The sequence below is a fragment of the Chrysochloris asiatica genome, unplaced genomic scaffold (assembly GCF_000296735.1).
Source record: "Chrysochloris asiatica unplaced genomic scaffold, ChrAsi1.0 scaffold00006, whole genome shotgun sequence".
Classification (NCBI taxonomy): domain Eukaryota; kingdom Metazoa; phylum Chordata; class Mammalia; order Afrosoricida; family Chrysochloridae; genus Chrysochloris; species Chrysochloris asiatica.
In genome coordinates this window covers 1,878,607-1,897,148 of record NW_006408524.1, presented here as the reverse complement: position 1 = coordinate 1,897,148, position 18,542 = coordinate 1,878,607, and the positions used below count along the sequence as shown (strand labels likewise).

Genomic DNA, 18,542 nt, shown 5'->3' with positions numbered 1-18,542 from the left:
ACAGAGGAGTCTATGCCCACCCCACAAGAGCTCAGGAACATCACCAGCTTCCTTCTGCTAACTCACCAGGCCAAGGGGAGTCCAGCCAGTGCTTGATGTGCAAGATCTTCTCGTCTTTGGACCTGGCAAACGCTTCCTCACAAATCTTGTCATACTTGGAGATTTCCTCCTAGAAGCCAGCAGAGCGCACAATAGGCACAGATTCTTCTGGCCACACCCCACCCACAGCTCCCTTTTCTAGAGCACACAGACTCTACCAGCCGCCACCCACTCCTAGCAGCGTAACCTTTACACGCTGACACACTCAAGAGTCTAGACACTTTTTTCTTTACATTGCCATCGTTTCTTCTCTACATTTATCCGCTCTGCAATGTTCAGTGCCCTGTTCTCCCCGCTTAGTAGTCTTTCTTAAAAGTGGGTCCAGTTCATGAGTCCTAGCACAACCCTAACAGGGCATGCCCCCACAGTGCTGACTTCCCAGGTGTTGTTACACCTCTCACATGGCTTGCCCCATCAACAACAACCCTTGCCTTCTGTATTCCCGACATTAGGACCATTACAGAAGAGCTTCCAACTCAACTCATAGAACTGGATGTTCATCACCCCTAGGCCCTGGACCAAGTGGGATCTTTCATTTGACTGGGAGCCACTGTGCTACCCCATCTCCAACCCACCCCGCTCCTCCCTGTCCCACTTCCGAGAGCTCAGGCACTCCAAAAGCTATGCACTGAAATGCTGGAGCTGTAAAGCTGTAAACATGTTTCCATGTGTGTGCACAGCAGGAACGGGACGCGCTCCACCCCGCCGAGCGCACCTCGTACTCGGGCTGGTTGACGACTCCCTGCGACACAAGCAGCTCAGCATACTTCTGCAGCACGGGCTTTTGCTTGCGGATCTGCTTGTACATGAGTGGCTGTGTGAACATGGGCTCGTCCATCTCGTTGTGGCCGTTGCGCCGATAACACACCTATCACGCCAGTGAAATCCAGCATTAGAGAAGCAAAGCCGTGGTCCCCTGGGGAGCAATGGCCTCGGTGGAAAGGCTGCTAGTCTCCTGTCTGCTCGGCTTCAGTTACTGCTGCTTCCCTTCCACAAGCCAGAGTTGCTTTCACTCTCAAAGGAGATAACGTGAAGGAGTGATCTGAGAAGGCTGCTGCCGTTTAGTACCATCGAGTCGGTTCTGACTCATAGTGGTTCGAAAGAATGACCCTGCAGTTGAAAGTGACCTTTCTGTCCAGGGCTTGTCCTCCAGCACCACACATGTTCTGTATTCACAAGGCAGCGCCGTGACAGGACTGGACTGGCGTGGCAGTCACCTTCTCCACCTGTACAACCATGAAGCACAACACGCTTCACGATTCACAGATGTATCTAAGTGTCAACACTCAAAAAGGACAAGACATTCACGTATTAGATCAGAACAGAATCACATGAAATATGAGACTCGAGAAATTCTGAGTTGACTCTCAAGCTAAAGCTCAGCTTGGTGCTTTGGCCTCTGGAGGAATCAGGGGGCTTACCAAATCGACAACCACATCCTTGTGAAAGGTGCTCCTCCACTCAGCAGCCACATTGCACACATACATCACTGCTTCAGGGTCATCAGAATTCACGTGGAAAATAGGCGCATTCACTACACGGGCCACGTCTGTGGGGTAGGGAGAGGACCGGGCCATCCGAGGGTCTGTGGTGAAGCCGATCTGCAAGGAGCATGGCAGGTCTCAAGATGATGCCTGCCCAGGACCACAGCTCAGACAGAGGTCAAGGGCAGGAGGGGCGAGCCTGGTCTATAGTTCCAGAGCAAGGAGACCGGGGGCACTCAACCCACGTTCACTGACTATGGAAACACTGGCTGGTCAACAGTACTGGAATGGCTCTTCATGTTTCCTTTACGTTTTTAATTTTCCTAGCCTAGTAACTAAATTCAGAATAGACAGTATGAAAAGTCATCAAACTTATTTATAATCCCACCAAATAAGGTTGAAGTATTTTGAAAAAAATGTAGTGTAAATATTCACACGTTTTCTTTGCATGTATGTACGTACATACGAGGGTATGTAAAAAATATTGCCATTAGTGTTCCATATATGCATAGGGTTTTTGTGGAGTGACAGAATGTTTTTAAACTTGTCTTTACGATCAGTGGTTGACTGCAGACAAGTTCTCTCAGTAGCATGTCTTAGTCTAATTAGGGTACCTATCTAAAGTAAAAAATTTAGGTCCAATTAAAACAGTGGCTTTTGAAGGGATCTGCTGGGCCAATTACATTCAAGCAAACAGAACACCTCAGAAGTTTATGGTTACTATTTTGAGGACAACAAAGGAATAACCTTTTTTTTTAAAAAACTTTTTTGTGTGGATTGGAGATTTACAGAGTGGATCATCGATTTTATAGCCAATAAATGACATATTTTGTTTAATCTCAGTGATTGCAATCCCCTCCATGTAACAACATTTATAACCCTTCCTCCCTAGGGTTTCCTATTTCCATTACACTCTCCTTCCCAAACTCTGTTAATCTTGTGAACGTTGCCGTTTTGATCTTGAATGGTTGGACCATTCCATGGTGAGCATACCTTACTAGTCTTGCTGTCCTCTCTAAATATAGCTTTCCTGTTGGAATTGGACCACAAGAGGGTGAATGCCGTTCCAGACTCAAAGGGGGCTGAGGGCCATAGTCTCAGCTTCCTCCAGTCTCTTTCTGAGCAGTAAACCTTGTCTGTTTTACAATTCTGCATTTTATTTTCCCATGATCTCCCCCTCTACCTGGGAGCTGCTGGCCTGACCTGGTGCCAGGTGTCACCTAGTACTGCTTCCAGAGTCACGGACACAGCTGTTCACATGTCCTATCAGACCACTGGACTACCTGATCCAAGCATCTGCAGTTCTCTATCCCTCTTCATTCTTCTGCACATGGAAAGACCAATTCTTGCACCACAGATGACTGCTCACGAAGTTTTAAGTTCCTGGTTGCTACTCATCAAAGTAGGATGTAGAACATTGTTCTTGTGGGGTCCCTAAAGGAGTAATACTGATAGATTTTCTCAAAGGATGTAGGACAAGTAAAGGGGCTTATTGTGAAAAAGTTTTAAGAAAATGGAAAACTGCACGGGTGAAAAAAAGGCTAGGAGAGTTGTGTTGAGGAATCTCTTCCATCACGACAGGGCACCAGCTCATGCTTTCAGGAGAGTAGCAAGGGGAGTCCTACAAGAATTTCATTGGGTAATTTATCTAATCCACCCTACGGCCCTGATCCTGACGCTTCACACTTCTTATCGTTCCCTAAATTCAGAGAACATTGAAAAGGAGCACAGTGTGAGACCACTGAGACCAGATGCCAGAAATGGGTCAGAGAGATGGAAACATTGCCTTCAGAATGTTTACAGACCTAGGTGGAGATATCGGTTGAGAAATAATAGTGTTACATTTTGATAGTTTAATAAAGGTTTCTATGAATTTGTACCAATACATTCTGACTCACTCTCAAAGATATACAATAAATCCACACTCATCTGTCAGTTTGTCATTCTGTGGTGGCTTGTGGGTTGCTTGATTCTAGAAGCCATGCCACAGGTATTTTAAATACCAGCAGGGTCATCCATGGAGGACAGGTTTCAGCTGAGTTTCCAGATGAAGACAGACTAGAAAGAAGGAGCGATGGACTGTTTCTAAATATTAGTCACTGAAAACCTTATGAATAGCAGTGGAACACAGTCAGCACCAGATTATTGAAACATGAAGAACAGCACCATGTCAGATATTGTCAGATACAGTGCTAGAATATGAGCCCCTCAGGTTGAAAGGCATTCCAAGTACGACTGGGGAGGAGGCTGCCTCCTCAGAGGAGAGGTGACCATGAAGAATGGGGTAAAAATCTTCAGAACCTTCATCTGCTGATGAGGCACAACTCAAAACGAAGAGAAACTGCTTTAAACATCCACTAATAATTGGAACATGGAATGTATGAATGTGTATTTATATAGGAAAGTTGGAAATCGTTAAAAGTGAAATGGAACTCATAAACATCAATATCCAAGGCACTAGTGAGCTGAAATGGATTTGTATTGGCCATTATGCCAGGAATGACAAATTGAAGAGGAATGGCGTTGCTTTAATCATCAAAAAGAACATTATCAAGATCTGTCTTGAAGTACAATGCTGTGATAGGATAATATCCATATGTCTATAAGGAATAATATCATTATTATTCAAATTTATGAACCAACCACTAAAGTCAGTGATGATGAAACTCAAGAATTCTACCAACTTCTTCGGTCTGAAATTGATCAAACATGCAATCAAGATGTATTGATAATTACTGGCAATTGGAATGCAAAGACTGGAAACAAAGGAAGGATCAGTACTTGGAAAATAAGGCCTTGGTGACAGAAATGATGATGGACATTGCATAACAGAATTCTATAAACCCAATGATTTGTTCATTCCAAATACCTTCTATAGACACCATAAAAGACGACTATACACATGGACCTCACCAGATGGAATACACAGAAACCAAATTGACTACATCTGTGGAAAGAGAGGGTAGAAAAGCTCCATATCATAAGCCAAAACAAGTACTGGGGCAGACTGTGGAACAGTCCATCAACTGCTCATACATAAATACAGACTGAAGCTAAAGAAAATTAAAATATAAGTTCACAATAGCCAAAATATGACTTTGATCATATCACACCTGAATTTAGAGATCATCTTAAGAAAACATTTGATGTATTAAACACTAAAGACCAAAGACCAAAAGAGTTGTGGGATGGCATTAAGAACATCATACAGGAAGAAAGCAAGAGGTCATTAAGAAGACAAGAAAGAAGGAAAAGATGAAAATGGATGTCAGAAGAGACTCTGAAACTTGTTCTTCAGCATGGAGATGGTAAGCGGAAGAAATGAGGAGGTAAAAGGGCTGAACAGAAAATTTCAAATGTCAGCTTAAGAAGACAAAGTTAAATATAATAATATGTGCAAAGATCTGGAGTTAGAAAACCAAAACGGAAGAACACACTCAGCATTTCTCAAGCTGAGGGAACTGAAGAAAAAGCTCAAGCCTCAACTTACAATATTGAAGGATTCTATGGGCAAAATATTGGATGAAGCAGAAAGCATCAAAAGAAGATGGCCAGAAAACACAGTCACTGTACCAAAAAAGAAATGGTCGATGTTCAATCATTTGAAGAGGTAACATGATCAAGAGCTGATGGTATTGAAAGAAGAAGTCCAAGGTGCACTGAAGTCACTGGCAAAGAACAAGGCTCCGGGAATTGATGGATAACAAATGGAAATCTTTCAACAAACTGATGTGGCACTGGAGGCACTCACTCATCTATGCCAAGAAATTTGGAAGACAAATGTGTGGCCAACTGACTGGAAGAGATTCTTATTTGTGCCCATTCCAAAGAGAGATGACTCGAGGGAACAAACAAGATGGCGGATCGGGTGGATGTATAGCAGAAAGCTCCGCCAACAACAACACAGAATACCCCACCAAGCGGGTTCAGGGGATGGTCTCAGAACTCTGAACCACATGTAAAGGAATACTTAGAAGGTTGGAAGGCTCACAGCTGGGGGAATTTGTGGCAGAAGCAAGAAATCTATTGCTTTCTAGTTCAGGACGCTAGGCTGCTCCAGGAGCCGCCATCTTGGGTGAGACCACATGGGGTAAGGATTGGAGCAGCCACAGACGCCTGGCAGAACCACAGAGATAAAGGTGTGGACATTCTTTTCTTTTGGTATCTGTTCATTGGTCCCTTGCTGTCTGTGCACCTCCATTCGGTTGACTATAGGGGTGCCTGAGCTAGTGGGCACCCCAGCTCCTCCCTCGGAGGGTTCTACTATGCATGCTTACAGATCTCCTCGAAATTTAAAGAGTCAGTTTCTAATTAAAACCAAACGGCCACAGCTGGCCCTGAACTGTTTCAACTATAAAAAAGGACTGAACGGGGATTGTGCAGCAGGACAAACAGACAAAAGAGGATATAAGGCCGAAAATTAAATCCTAAGTTACATCATTATTATGAGATGACTCATGGGAATACAAAAATCATTGGACAGTATCATTAATATAACATAGAAGTAAAATTTTGCTAAAGATAATTAAAAAATGGCTGCACAGACTCAGAAGAGGACTATCATTGATGAAATCAGATGATCTTGGCTGAGAGCAGAGAATACCAGAAAGATGTTTACCTGTGTTTTACTGAACATACAGACGCTTTTGATTGTGTGGACCATGACAAGCTATGGATAATATTGCAGAGAATTCTAGAACACTTAAATTGTGCTCATTAGGAACCTGTACATAGACCAAAAGGCAGTTGTTTGGACAATGGAGCACCAAATGGTTTAAAATCAGGAAAGGTGTGCGCCAGGGTTGTATTCTTTCCCCATACTTATTCAATCGATATGCTGAGCAAATAATCCGGGAAACTAAATTATATTAAGAAAAATGTGCTACCCAGATTGGAGGAAGATTTACTAACTGCGATATGCAGATGATACAAACTTGCTTGCTGAAAGCAAAGAGGACTTTTCCCCCTATTCCTATTTTGTGAGTTTTTTCTTTTCTTCTTTTTAAAAATTAGGAATGGATGCTGAATGTTGTCAAATGCTTTTTCTGCATCAACTGATATAACCATATGGGTTTTAACTTTCATTTATTTACACGGTGTAAAATTGATTATGGTAATGGCTGCCCAGCTCTGTGGGTATACATTTACATCGGTGTGCTATAGGGTATATGAATTGTGTACCAATAAAGATGTTAAGGGAGTCCTGGTGTGGCATTGTGGGTTAATGCACCAGACTGCAAAGCCGTTTGAACTGCAGGGTCAGCGGTTCAAGCTCACCAGCTGCTCCTCGGAAACCTTATACAGGGTCGCTATGGATCAGAATTGACTTGATGGCACCTAACAACAACAAAGATGTTAAGAGAAGAAAAAGCAAGCAGAGTAAACTTCACAGTAGATTGACACAACAAAATCCAGGCCAAGACACATCATTAATTCTGAAGGCTAAAAACGATGAAAGAATAACTTTTCCAAACTGACAGAATTTACCAAATATTCACATAGAAAGAATACCAATTTTACTTCCGTCCACTGAGAATAAAAGAGGAGGACATGAGTAATGTCGTTGGCATCACTGGGTTGTACACCTGACAAAGCCTGAACTGGCAAACGTGTTCCATGTAAGGAGCTCTGGTGGCAGCGTGGTGTTAGCGTGGGGCTGCTAACCACAAGGTCAGCGGCTGAAACCTACTGTCTGCTCACACAAAGATTCAGTGTTGGAAAACCTGTGGCACACTTCTACTCTGTCCTGTGCGGTTGCTATGAGCCAGAACTGACTCCACTGTACTGGGTTTGGTTTTGGTGTTATGTGAGTTTTAACAACAACAACAAAAAAGGAGCTGCTCGAGGTCCGAGATAGAGGCTGAGATGATGACATGGCGTGATGAAGCGGCTGGGAACTTTGGATCCAGAGAGTGAGAGGGACTGTGTGCTGAAGAATGGGGGCGGGAGAGAGAGGGGAGGGTAGTGGGGGCGAGTTTATAGGGTATACCCTTTGGTCGGTTGATGATACATGGAGTGGATTGGAACCATGGCAATGAAACGATATACGGTGGAATTAATGTAAAACTAAAGTTCTCTCATGTAAACTATCATATAATTCACAATAAAACAACAAAAAAAGAGGAGCTGCTGATGTTGCTTATGCATAACCAAATGCTCATGGGCTGTGTTTTCTAGGAAGGTTCACAGGTGGAGTAGGGTCATGGCTTCATGGGACATTCCAGTTCATTGTTTTTAAGTGTTTTTAGTGTGGTGCTGCAGGATAGGACTGCTAACCACAATGGTTGATGGTGGAAATATGCATTCAAAGGAAAAAAAGGAAAAAGGATAGTTTCTCTGGCAAGAAAAAAAAAGATTTTGAAGTCAAGGCTAATATTAAAATTTTAACAAAACTCACGTGAACATCTTTGCAAATCACTGAAGCTTTGTAACAAGGTTATGGGAATGCTGCCCAACATCAAACAACAGCTTTTAGATGTACCAACAGGCATTTTAAGGAAGGTATTTTAACGAAGACCTCAAAGAAGGTTTCAGTGCAAAGAGATCAGCTCAGAAAGTTATGGCAACTATATTTTGGGATTCCAAAGTAGTCACCTTATAGCGTTTTTCTGAAGGACACAGGATGACCACAGGGGTCTATTATGAAGAAATCTTAAGAAAATACAGAAAACTGCATTAGTGAGAAAAAGGACAGGAAAAGTTGGAGTGAGCACCTGCTCCTTCTTCGAAGGTACAAGGGCTGTACTATGAGAAACCTTATCCTAACTACCTGACAGATTCCAAACCTCAAAGATCATTTACAATTAATACCCTCACGAAATAAAAGTCATTAGTATCCAACTGTCTGGGTGGGGCTGATGAAAGGAGATGAAGACAGCATTCATGAGGCACAATAGTGAATAACTGTTATCAGGACTGACTGTTAGGGTTGGAAATGTAAAGGTAGACGTTTTGCAGCAAAAGGAGGGGAGTGGTTGGACTTTGAAGTACAGGAGCGGAGGCCCCTGGGACCATCAAGGGAGAAGAGCGGAGTGCGAGACCCTACTCAGAGAAACAGTGACGTCAGAGATGGAGGCAGAGACCAATGATGTGGAAAGATGGAGACTCTAGACCCAGAGAGGGAGAGGGGCAGTGTGCTGACGACCGGGGGACAGGCTTGCAGGGTATACCCTTTGGTTGGTTGATGATGCATGGAGGGGATGATAACCATGGCAATGAAATATGATAGGATGAATGTAAGGCTAAAGTTCTCCCATGTAAACAATCACATAATTCACAATAAATCATTTAAAAACAAAAAACAAATAAAAGTCATGACACAAATAGATACACATACACCTAGGTTCACTGCAGCTCTGTCACAAGAGCAAAAGGTGGGACAGGCTAGATGCTCATCAACAGAAGAATAGTTCAACAAACTGTGGTACAGACACACAATGGAATACTATGCAACACTGAAAAATAAAGCTGAATCTGCAAAATACCCCACATTAACCTGGAGGACATTATGTGAGTGAAATTAGTCAATCACAAAAGGGCAAATATTGTATGAGATCACTGTTGTAAAAAGCTAAGAAAAGATTGTCTTGCTAAATCAAACATTGTATAATGATTACGGGGCGGGGAGAGGAAATTATTCATAGGTTAACATGGGTGACAGGGCAGGCAATATTTAACAAGAGGGTGGTTGGCAGAGGGCAGATGAAGGTAGCAGGAGACATAGGGTGGAGTACAAGAGTTAAAGGCAGTAGTCTCCGGTACTTCTAAACATGGTGACTGATGGCACATGGAAGGGATGCTAATCATTGTAATGACATGAAGTGTATGATTTACTGAATGTGTTCTGCAAACCTTCACTGAATTCACAATGAAAAGTTTAAAACACAAAGTCTGTCGACTCCAAAAGTTTAAAACAAAAAGTGTCTGCATGTACTAAGCCTTCTGGGAAAGTTAAAACGAGAGGAATAGAACATTAGTCAGTGGCTGCTAGTGGTGGTGAAGAGGACTGACTACAAAGCTGTCTGAGAAAATGGCTTTCAAGGCAACCTCTATACTTTGATTGTGGTGGTGATTACATGACTAGGTTTGTTAAAATTCAGAGTACACCAAAATCGGCAAATTTTACTGTATGCAAATTAGAATAAAAAAAAAACAAAAAAAAAACTAATTAAAAAAAAATGGCTTGACTGCTTTCTAAATTGATCTTGTTGGTTCTACTGCAATATTGTGAACTTGGGAGTTTTAACTCCTGATTCTGATGGGCAACAGCTTAGCTCTCCCTTGGCTCTGGGCCACAGCATCCTGTGTGCCTGTAAGTGTTACTGAGGAAAGTGCTTGAACCCACAGACGACCAGGAAAACCCATGTGCTGCTGACACAATTTATTAAGCAATGCTTTTCAGTCTTGAAATTCATTACGAAGTCATAGAAGTCTGGTGTTTAGTGCCACTGAGTTGGCTATGACTCATGGCGACCCTGTACAGGACTTTGGAGGAATGGCTGAAGCGTTTCAAGCGCCAATCTCGTGGTCCATGGCTTACAGTAAGAATCACAGCATGTTCCTCCACTACAGAGAAACAAAAAGGTAAACCGGAGAACACTTAACTCAGGGTCTCTTTGCCTGGGATGCTTCCCTTCTCTAGGCTAATGATCTGGGCAACTTTTTTTCCACATGGTCTGATAGTCTCTGGCCTACAGTTTCTAGAAAAAAACCTTCTTTCTTATTTAAAATAAAAATTTTTTGTCACCTCTCCTACTTGCCAGGATTCATAAGAAATTGCTGTAGAGATTTAAGTCCAATCTTTAAAGTAAATCATCTTTAAGTCAAATAATTTTATCGTTTTCATTTCTGTACTTTGTAAATGAAAAAATTATTCTTCTCTTTTGAGATTTTTAATCCTACTTCATTTTTGTTACATTTTTTCCCAGAATGAACACTATTCTCCTGTCAGTATTTCAGTATCTTATCCACAAGGGATCCTGTTCCTTGGTCATCTCTTTCCTTAAAATACAGTTCAGTGACTTTTTAAAACAGCCTTTTTCTTTCCTTAGCATTTCCCCAAAAGTCTTCCTAGTACCATTCTTTGAAGAAAAACAGACCAAATACTGCCTCTGTTATTTACTGCAAACAAGCCTGTTAATCCCTTTGCCCCTTAATTTCTTCTTAGGTAAAATGCAACATCACAACTTGCCTCAGTAGACTCTAGCACTATGGTGGCTGGGATGCTGCAAACAGCAGTGGAACATTGTCAGATATAGTGCCGGAAGACAAGCCCCTCGGGTTGGAAGGCACTCAAATACAAGGGGGAAAGAGGTGACTTCTCAAAGTAGAGTTGACTGTGATGATGCAAATGGAGGAAAGCTTTTGGGACCTTCATTTACTGATGGGGCACAACTCAAAATGAGGGGAAAGAGTTGCAAACATCCATTAATAATCAGAACAGCGAATGTACAAAGTATGAATTTAAGAAAAGTGGAAATTGTCAAAACTGAAATGGAATACATAAAGATGAATAGCCTAGGCATTAGTGAGCAAAAATGGACTGGTATCGGCCATTTTGAATCTGATAATCACATGATTTACTAAGCCAGGAACAACAAATTCAAGAGGAATGGTGCAGAAATCAACATCAAAGATAATATTTTAAGCTGTATTTTGAAGTACAATGCTGTCTGTGATAGGATAATATACCTACAAGGGTGACCAGTTAATACCACTATTATTCAAATTTACACACCAACCACTAAAGCCAGTGATGATGAAATTAAAGAATTCTACCAACTTCTTCAGTCTGATATCAATCAAACATGCAATCAAGATGTATTGAGAAATACTGGTGATTGGAATGCAAAGGGTGGGAACAAAGAGGAAGGATCGGTAGTTGGAAAATGCGGCCTTGGTGACAGAAATGATGCTGGAGATCGCATGACAGAATTTTGCACTAGCAATAACATTTTCATTGCAAACACATTTTCTAAGCAAAATAAAAGACAACTACACTGGAACTTCACTTGATGAAATACACAAGAATCAAATCGACTATATATCTGTGACAAGAGATGGTAGAAAAGCTCCATATCATCAGCCAAACCAAGGCTCAGTAAGAGCAGACTGTGAAATAGACCACCAATTGCTCATATGCCAATTCAGGCTGAAGCTATAAAAAATGAAAACAAGTCTATGAGAGCCAAAATATGACCTTGAACATTGTTTTGTTGTTGGTAAGTGCCGATGAATCGGTTCCAACTCATAGCAACCTTGTACAGGGTTTCCGAGGAGCAGCTGGTGAGTTTGAACCTTGTGGTCCAAATGCTTTACTCAGAAGTGTGGGTCCTCCTACTTTGTTCTTCTCTTTCAACACAATTTTAGCTATTCAGGGCATCTTGCTATTCAATATAAACTTGAGGACTGGTTTTCTATTTCTCTGCAACATTGTGAACTTGGGACTTCTGACATTTTCATTGGGGTTACGTCGAATCCATAGGTCACTGTGGGTAGTATAAACATTTTCACAATATTAAGTCTGTAAATCCGTGACCATGGAACATGTTTCCCCTTTATTCAAGTCTTCTTTAATATCTTTTGTCCTTTGTTCTATAGTTTTCACTGTAGAACTCCTTTACATCCCCAGTGAGATTTATATCGAAGTATTTTATTTTCTCAGATGCTACTGCAAATGGAATTGTTTTCCTAATTTCCCTTTCAGACTTCTCATTGCTGGCATATAGAAACCAAATTGAGTTTTGTTGATCTCCTACCCTGCAAGTTTTCAAAATTCCTCTATTAGCTCTAGAAGTTTCCTTCCTAATTTTTTATAATACACATTTTCATAATCAGAAAGAAAGACTCACTGTTCTACACAAAGAAGAGGTATCAGTTTGAAGACTGGCGTGATTACAAAACCATTAAGAGAATGTCTGATGAGAAATTTAGATGCAACGGGGAAAGTCAAAAAGGGTTCCCTGGTCCTCAGTACTGCATGTAGGAGTTACCTGGTTGTTGACGACCACGTGCACAGTGCCGTGTGTGGTGTAGGACGGCAGGTCACTCAGGTGGAAGGTCTCATACACAATGCCCTGACCAGCGAATGCAGCGTCTCCATGCAGCAGAATGGACATGACCTACAGAGACAGGCAGACCCTGCTCACCGCAAATCCCCCAGATGACGAGTGGACAATAGACTCCTAATTTGCTTTCTTAAACAATCTGTTCTGGACTCCTTTCAGATGTAGAAACAAGGTAGGCAGGTACAAAGAGCCCAGTGTCTCCTTTACCCAACTCCACTGACTGTGCTCCTCCGGCAGTTTTCTTCCTCTAATCCTTCAAGCATAAATTAGTAGGTTTATTTTTTGATTGCAGAACCAAGGTATTATTTGGTTCCATCTCTAAAGAAAAAACCTGACCTCTCTCCTGAGCTAGACTTCCTCTTCTCCCCAGGAAAAATGGTCTCTACCTGCTCTGTCCAACTCTCCCCTCTCCCTCTCTACTCATGTCTTCACATCACAGAACGTTCTTCCCATCTCACCTACCTAAATCCTACCCTTTCTTTTTTCTCAGTGAACATTTCTCTTGTTGTTAAGTACTGTCAGTTCCGACTCATAGTGACCCTGTATAGGGTTTCCAAAGAGCGGCTGGTGAGCTTGAACCGCCAAAGTACCCTATGCTTTCCAACCCCACAGACCACTCTTCTGAAATCCTTTGTTAGTTAACTTAGCAGTTTTATATCATGGAGTTTCTTCATATGTTACCTTAAATCTCTATGTCTTTGAGAATAAGATCGAGTCAGTCTACTTCACTTAGCAAATATAGCATTTTTTGATTGTTTAGTTTTAGGTCAACCAACATTAATAAGAATGATACACTGGAGTATTTGTCATCTTGAGAATAATGAAGGGTAATGGTTAAAACAAACAAGATATCTGGACATAAACTGGCTGGCTAGATTCAATTAGTTAACATACAAACCTTGAAAATGAACCACAAAATTTTACAGCACCAACGACATTTTGCCAGGACAGACTGTGGCCTGGCCACTGTCACACATGGTAAATGTCAGAAGGACACATACCAAAATCTAGAGTCTGTCTGCCTTCATTTCTAAGTGGTAGCATGAACTTAACTCTACTGGTGACAATGAAATCTTAATTTCTGTTTGAAATACATTCATCAGTTTGACTTCTCAGTCAGACTTTGCTACTTTTTTCCTTAATAAGATCAGCTCCTCCTTTTCAGTAAAAGCACTGCTTTATTCACTAGTAATATTTGTGTACATTGGTTTTCCACAGACATGATGACAACAAAAGCAATGTCCTCACTTCCTATTTTTGGTGACTACAACTTTGGTAGAAAGTGTATTTATAAAGAGGATGATTTTGCTATCTTCTACTTTTATGAAGGAGTCCTGGTGTGTTACTGTGGGTTAATGCGCTGGACTGAAAAGTCGGTTTGATCTGCAAAGATGGCAGTTCAAGCTCACCATCCGCTCCTTGGAAACCCTGTAACAGGGTTGCTATGAGTCAGAACCAACTTGATGGCACTTAACAATAACAACAACTTATATGAAGTTGGTTTAGATATGTCTTTAAATTCCAGAGTTGTGACATCTAAGACATGCCCACCAACTCCCCACACTGCCAATGAGTGGAGAACCTCTACTGTCAGGAGGCGTGTCTTCAAGGCCGGGCCCAGCGGCCCTCACCTTCTTCCCTTCAGTGTCGCCACAGTAGAACTGCTCAGCTTTGGTTTTGCCCATCACCACAGGGTCAGCAGCCTCAAGGTGGGAAGGGTTGGCCACCAAGGACAGAGTGATATTTCTGTCTGTCACACGATTAATCCTCCGATGATACATGCCCAGATGATACTTCACGTCTCCAGAGCCCTGGAAAGACATTTCTGTTATAGGGAAGAGCTGTGAGCAGATGTCTTCAATCAGACACTGTACGGTTTACTTCTATTCCCATAACTCCCATATGCCTGAATAACGAGGAAAGCCTGATACCTATAACTCTTCCGACCAGGAGGTGGGAGGTCTCTAAGCCATCAGGGTAGTGCCAACAAGATGGATTTCCTGCCCCCCACCACAGGCCTCAAAGTGGTTTTCCACCTTCTTTTTCCCCTTAAGGAGGAAAGGGAACTATAAAATGGCCCAGAGAGTCCCAGCCCTAGTAAGTCTTTCCCCAAGAACGAGACAGCACCAGGAAGCGTGGAAATAATGGTTAGGGTTAAAGCTCTTGGAAGACTCGCCTAAGAAGCACAAGGTGACTCACCTCATCCGCTGCCTCCAACTTTGAATCAAACTGACAGAAGATCTGTTCTAGCTCCTTCCTGATGACGTTGGCAAGCACGTTCAACCTCCCTCTGTGGTACAGGAGGTGGGTGAGTACCTGCACAGGACTCACTGGGGTGGTCCCCACCTCGTGGTCTACAGTCTGCTGCCAGCCTTCCAACTATGGTACAGCACCTTTTCAGTGTGTGACACCATAACCAAGACCCAGGACTGCTAGGAGACAAGATCATGTCCCTGTATACCTGGGCCACACAGTGGGGAGGGAGGAGGAACAGCAGTAGAGAGCCGCAGGGCCACTGGCCAGTGCGTGCCGCATGCCCACCAGAGTAGCAGCCCCCTTTCTCCTGTGGCCCCTGACAAAGGCACTTCTGGTTCATTCTTTATAAAACTAGAACCCCAGGCCAGGCTGACTTGTCTAAAACACAAGACAAGACAGTGACTCTCCAAAGTGCGAAAAGGCAACTTATAGTAGGAACAATGGTCATTCTGAAACAGGGATGAGGCAAGAATTCAGGAAAATAAGACACGCTGGCGTACCAGAGAGGAAGTCCTCCTTCGGGCAGACTGACTGGACTTTAACACAGTAGAGCTTCTACCCTCAGCCAGCACCCTCACCCAGCGACTTAAATGTATGTAAAGCTATACAGCAATGGGGCAGGAAACCAAACTGCTTTCTTTCCCTAAGAAGCAATGCTGAGAGAAACCGGCAGACTGTTACTTATCTAGAGGGGAGGGGTCAAAAGGGTCCCTGCTGCTGTAGAACCCTCCCTGGAAGGTACCTGTGCGGCATGCCCATAATCACGTAATCAACTCCATTCTCACTCGACTTGTCAATGATGGTCTTCAGGGCAGGGATCAACACCTCACAGCCTTCCAACCCAAAGCGTTTCTCAGAGGACCACTTCCGCTGAAGGAACTCCTCAAACCTGGAAGGAAAGTACAAATAATAGTGAAGAAAATGTTACAAGGGACAAAATCCCAAAGTCAGACTTCATAAAACAACTAAAGCCAGTCAGTCTAGTGCTATCAAGTCAAGTCTGACTCCACAGGGTTCTCAGTGGATGACTTTTCATGGATTCCACTCATGGTGCCCGCCCCATGTGTGTCAGAGTAGAACTGTGCTCCACAAGGTTCTCAGTGGATGACTTTTCATAGATTCCACTCATGGCTCCATGTGTGTCAGAATAGAATTGTGCTCCACAAGGTTCTCAGTGGATGATTTTTCTGAAGTGAAACAGGCCTTCCTACTGAGACACCTCTAGGGGGCCTTGACTATCCACCCTCTCAGTAGCAGGTGCACACAGTAACAAAGTGCCTCACCAGGGACTCCTAAACAACAGAAGTCAGGTGTAAAAGGTCAGGCAGAGGGGATCTCCTTTCATAGGGGAAGCTGAAGCCACCTCCCAGGCCCGCCCTGCCTAGAAGGAAAGGTCCTAAGGCCACACTGTGGGATGGCAGGCTGCACGGCAGGCAATTCACTGTTGACACATTCAGGGTTGCATCTTCTCTGGAAGTCCTGCTCCGAGATGCAGCACCCTCCAGACCAGGTAGGTAGGTACCTGGTGGAGCGCACAAGCCTAGCCAGCAGGGTTCGTTTCTCTTCATTTGTGAACTGCATGATTCCAGGAGTCTCAAATTTCTGCCGGATCCACTGGCATTGCTCCAGATCATTGATAAACATAAACTCTACTCCAATATGTTGACAGTAGGCCATCTGTTTCACAAAGATGAAAGGATTTTTAGTCAGAGCTGGTTAAACACAATGTTGATTACCCATTCAACTAGAAGACAGGAAAAAAAATGTTAAGAGGCTTCCTTTTAAATGCACCAAAGACACACACAGGTATAACCCAGTGGGGCACAGTGGTGCAAGCACAGGTCCAGCCACCTTCTCTCACTACAAGTGTGGCCACAACTGCTCTGCTCTGCTCAGGGAATGAGCACCTTCCATGCACACAAAGGCAAGCGACAGGTAAAGGGCAGCAAAGAACTCGAGGTCTCAGGAGTCAAAGAATAGCCTCCCTGACTCTTCTCCCCTACTGTGGGCAAAGAGAACACATGACATCAGCTTTGGGGTCCAGGTAGCTCCCCAAGGTATCACCAGTAAAGTAGTTTCACGACCAGAACCCACGAGAAAGAATGGCCCACACCATGCTAGCAGAAAAGATAGCTAAACGATCATTTTAAGGTTTGTAGGCTTAAAAAAAACTTAAGTTCTACTTTATAATAATTCTTCTCAAGAGTGTCATAAAGAAAAATGGCTTGAAATATTATAAAAGCAAGGTCATGAATACACCAGGCCTCACACATCTCTATGCAGGATGTGCCCGGCAGAGTCTGTACGTCCCCCCAAACCTCTAGCTATCCCCCATTCAAAAGAAAAAAACTCTTCGCTTGAGAGAAGAAGGTGCTGGGAGAGACTCTGGTATTTAATGCATTCTTCTTCATCCATAAGCATTTTCTTTGGTGACTATCTAGGATGGCAGAACTGGAAACTTCAGTTACAGGAACTCCAGGAATGCATGTGTTAGCTTCCCTGACTCAAAGCCAGGTTAAGTGCACCATCTCCCACTGACTCGAGGGACGTTTGAGCCAACAGCACCTGAAATCCACTGAGCAGCAGGATGTAGTGTGCGTTCCACACAGACACACACACACACAAAAGGACGAGGCCCAGCCTGAGGGACTGTGGGCACCAACCTTCTTCCTCAGCTAAAAGAAGACATGCTTTCCCATAGGAACCTAAGGCTGAAGTGAAGACCAGAGCACAGTGATGCTGGAATGTTCTGGTTCATTCCTTTTTATGTTGTTTTATACAGCTTCTGCTGGAGAAAAGATGAGGCTTTCTGCTCCCATAAAGATTTACAGCCTCAGAAACCTCATAGGGTTGCTATGAGTTGGAAGTGACTCCATGGCACACAGCCACCACATTATGCTATTTTTGGAGTCCTGGTGTGGCACTGTAGAATAAACAGTGGACTGCTAAACCCAAGGTCATTTGTTCAAAACCACTTAACTGCTCCTCAAAAACCCTATACAGGGTCTCTATGGGTCTGGACTAATGCAATGGCACTTAAAAACAACAAGTGTATTTTTGAGAATACACAGCAGCACGTACACCAATTCAACAATTTCTACACGTATAGTTCAGCGACACTAGTTACCTTCTTGGAGTTTTGTGTTCTCATTAACATGAAGTCACCACCTTCTAAGGTAGCTAGCTATCTTTCAAGTTGCTGTTGTCAGTGTGATCTTCACAAAGACAGTCCTTACTAGTTAGTTACACTATTGCTTAGTTTTAAGAAGGCTTCGGGGACATTTTTAGCTTAAGGTTTAAAGAATCTCTCAGCAATAATTTCAGGGGTTCATCCAACCTCCATAGCTCCAGGTCTGGAGTTCATGAGCGCTTGAAATTCTGTTCTGCATTTGATCAAAATGTTCTGTAGTGGTAGCCGGGTACCATCCACTGCTTCTGGTCTCATGGCCAAGGAGACAGTGGCTCTGAGGCAATTAACCACACATTTCCTGCCTGCTCCACTTCTCCATTTCCCTTGTTCTCTGTTGTTCCAGGTGAACAGAGGTCAATTGTATCATGAATATCTGCTTACCAGATTTTAAGACCCTAGGCAATAACCAGTTAACTAGGAGGTGGTTGTTGTTGTAGGTATGTGCTG

The 18,542-nt window shown here is 43.1% G+C and overlaps 1 protein-coding gene across 3 annotated transcripts in view; it reads right to left on the bottom strand.

Annotated features, from left to right (window-relative positions):
• OGDH (oxoglutarate (alpha-ketoglutarate) dehydrogenase (lipoamide)) overlaps positions 1-18,542 on the bottom strand; it is a 79,335-nt gene that overhangs the window by 5,829 nt on the left and 54,964 nt on the right. For all 3 annotated transcript variants that reach the window (XM_006832098.1, XM_006832097.1, XM_006832096.1), the window contains 8 exons: positions 16,428-16,582; positions 15,648-15,794; positions 14,849-14,939; positions 14,281-14,460; positions 12,575-12,703; positions 1,521-1,700; positions 815-967; positions 67-169 (listed from right to left, as the gene is read on the bottom strand). In XM_006832098.1, coding sequence (XP_006832161.1) covers positions 67-169; positions 815-967; positions 1,521-1,700; positions 12,575-12,703; positions 14,281-14,460; positions 14,849-14,939; positions 15,648-15,794; positions 16,428-16,582 — 1,138 coding nt within the window. The remainder of the gene's footprint in view (positions 1-66; positions 170-814; positions 968-1,520; positions 1,701-12,574; positions 12,704-14,280; positions 14,461-14,848; positions 14,940-15,647; positions 15,795-16,427; positions 16,583-18,542) is intronic.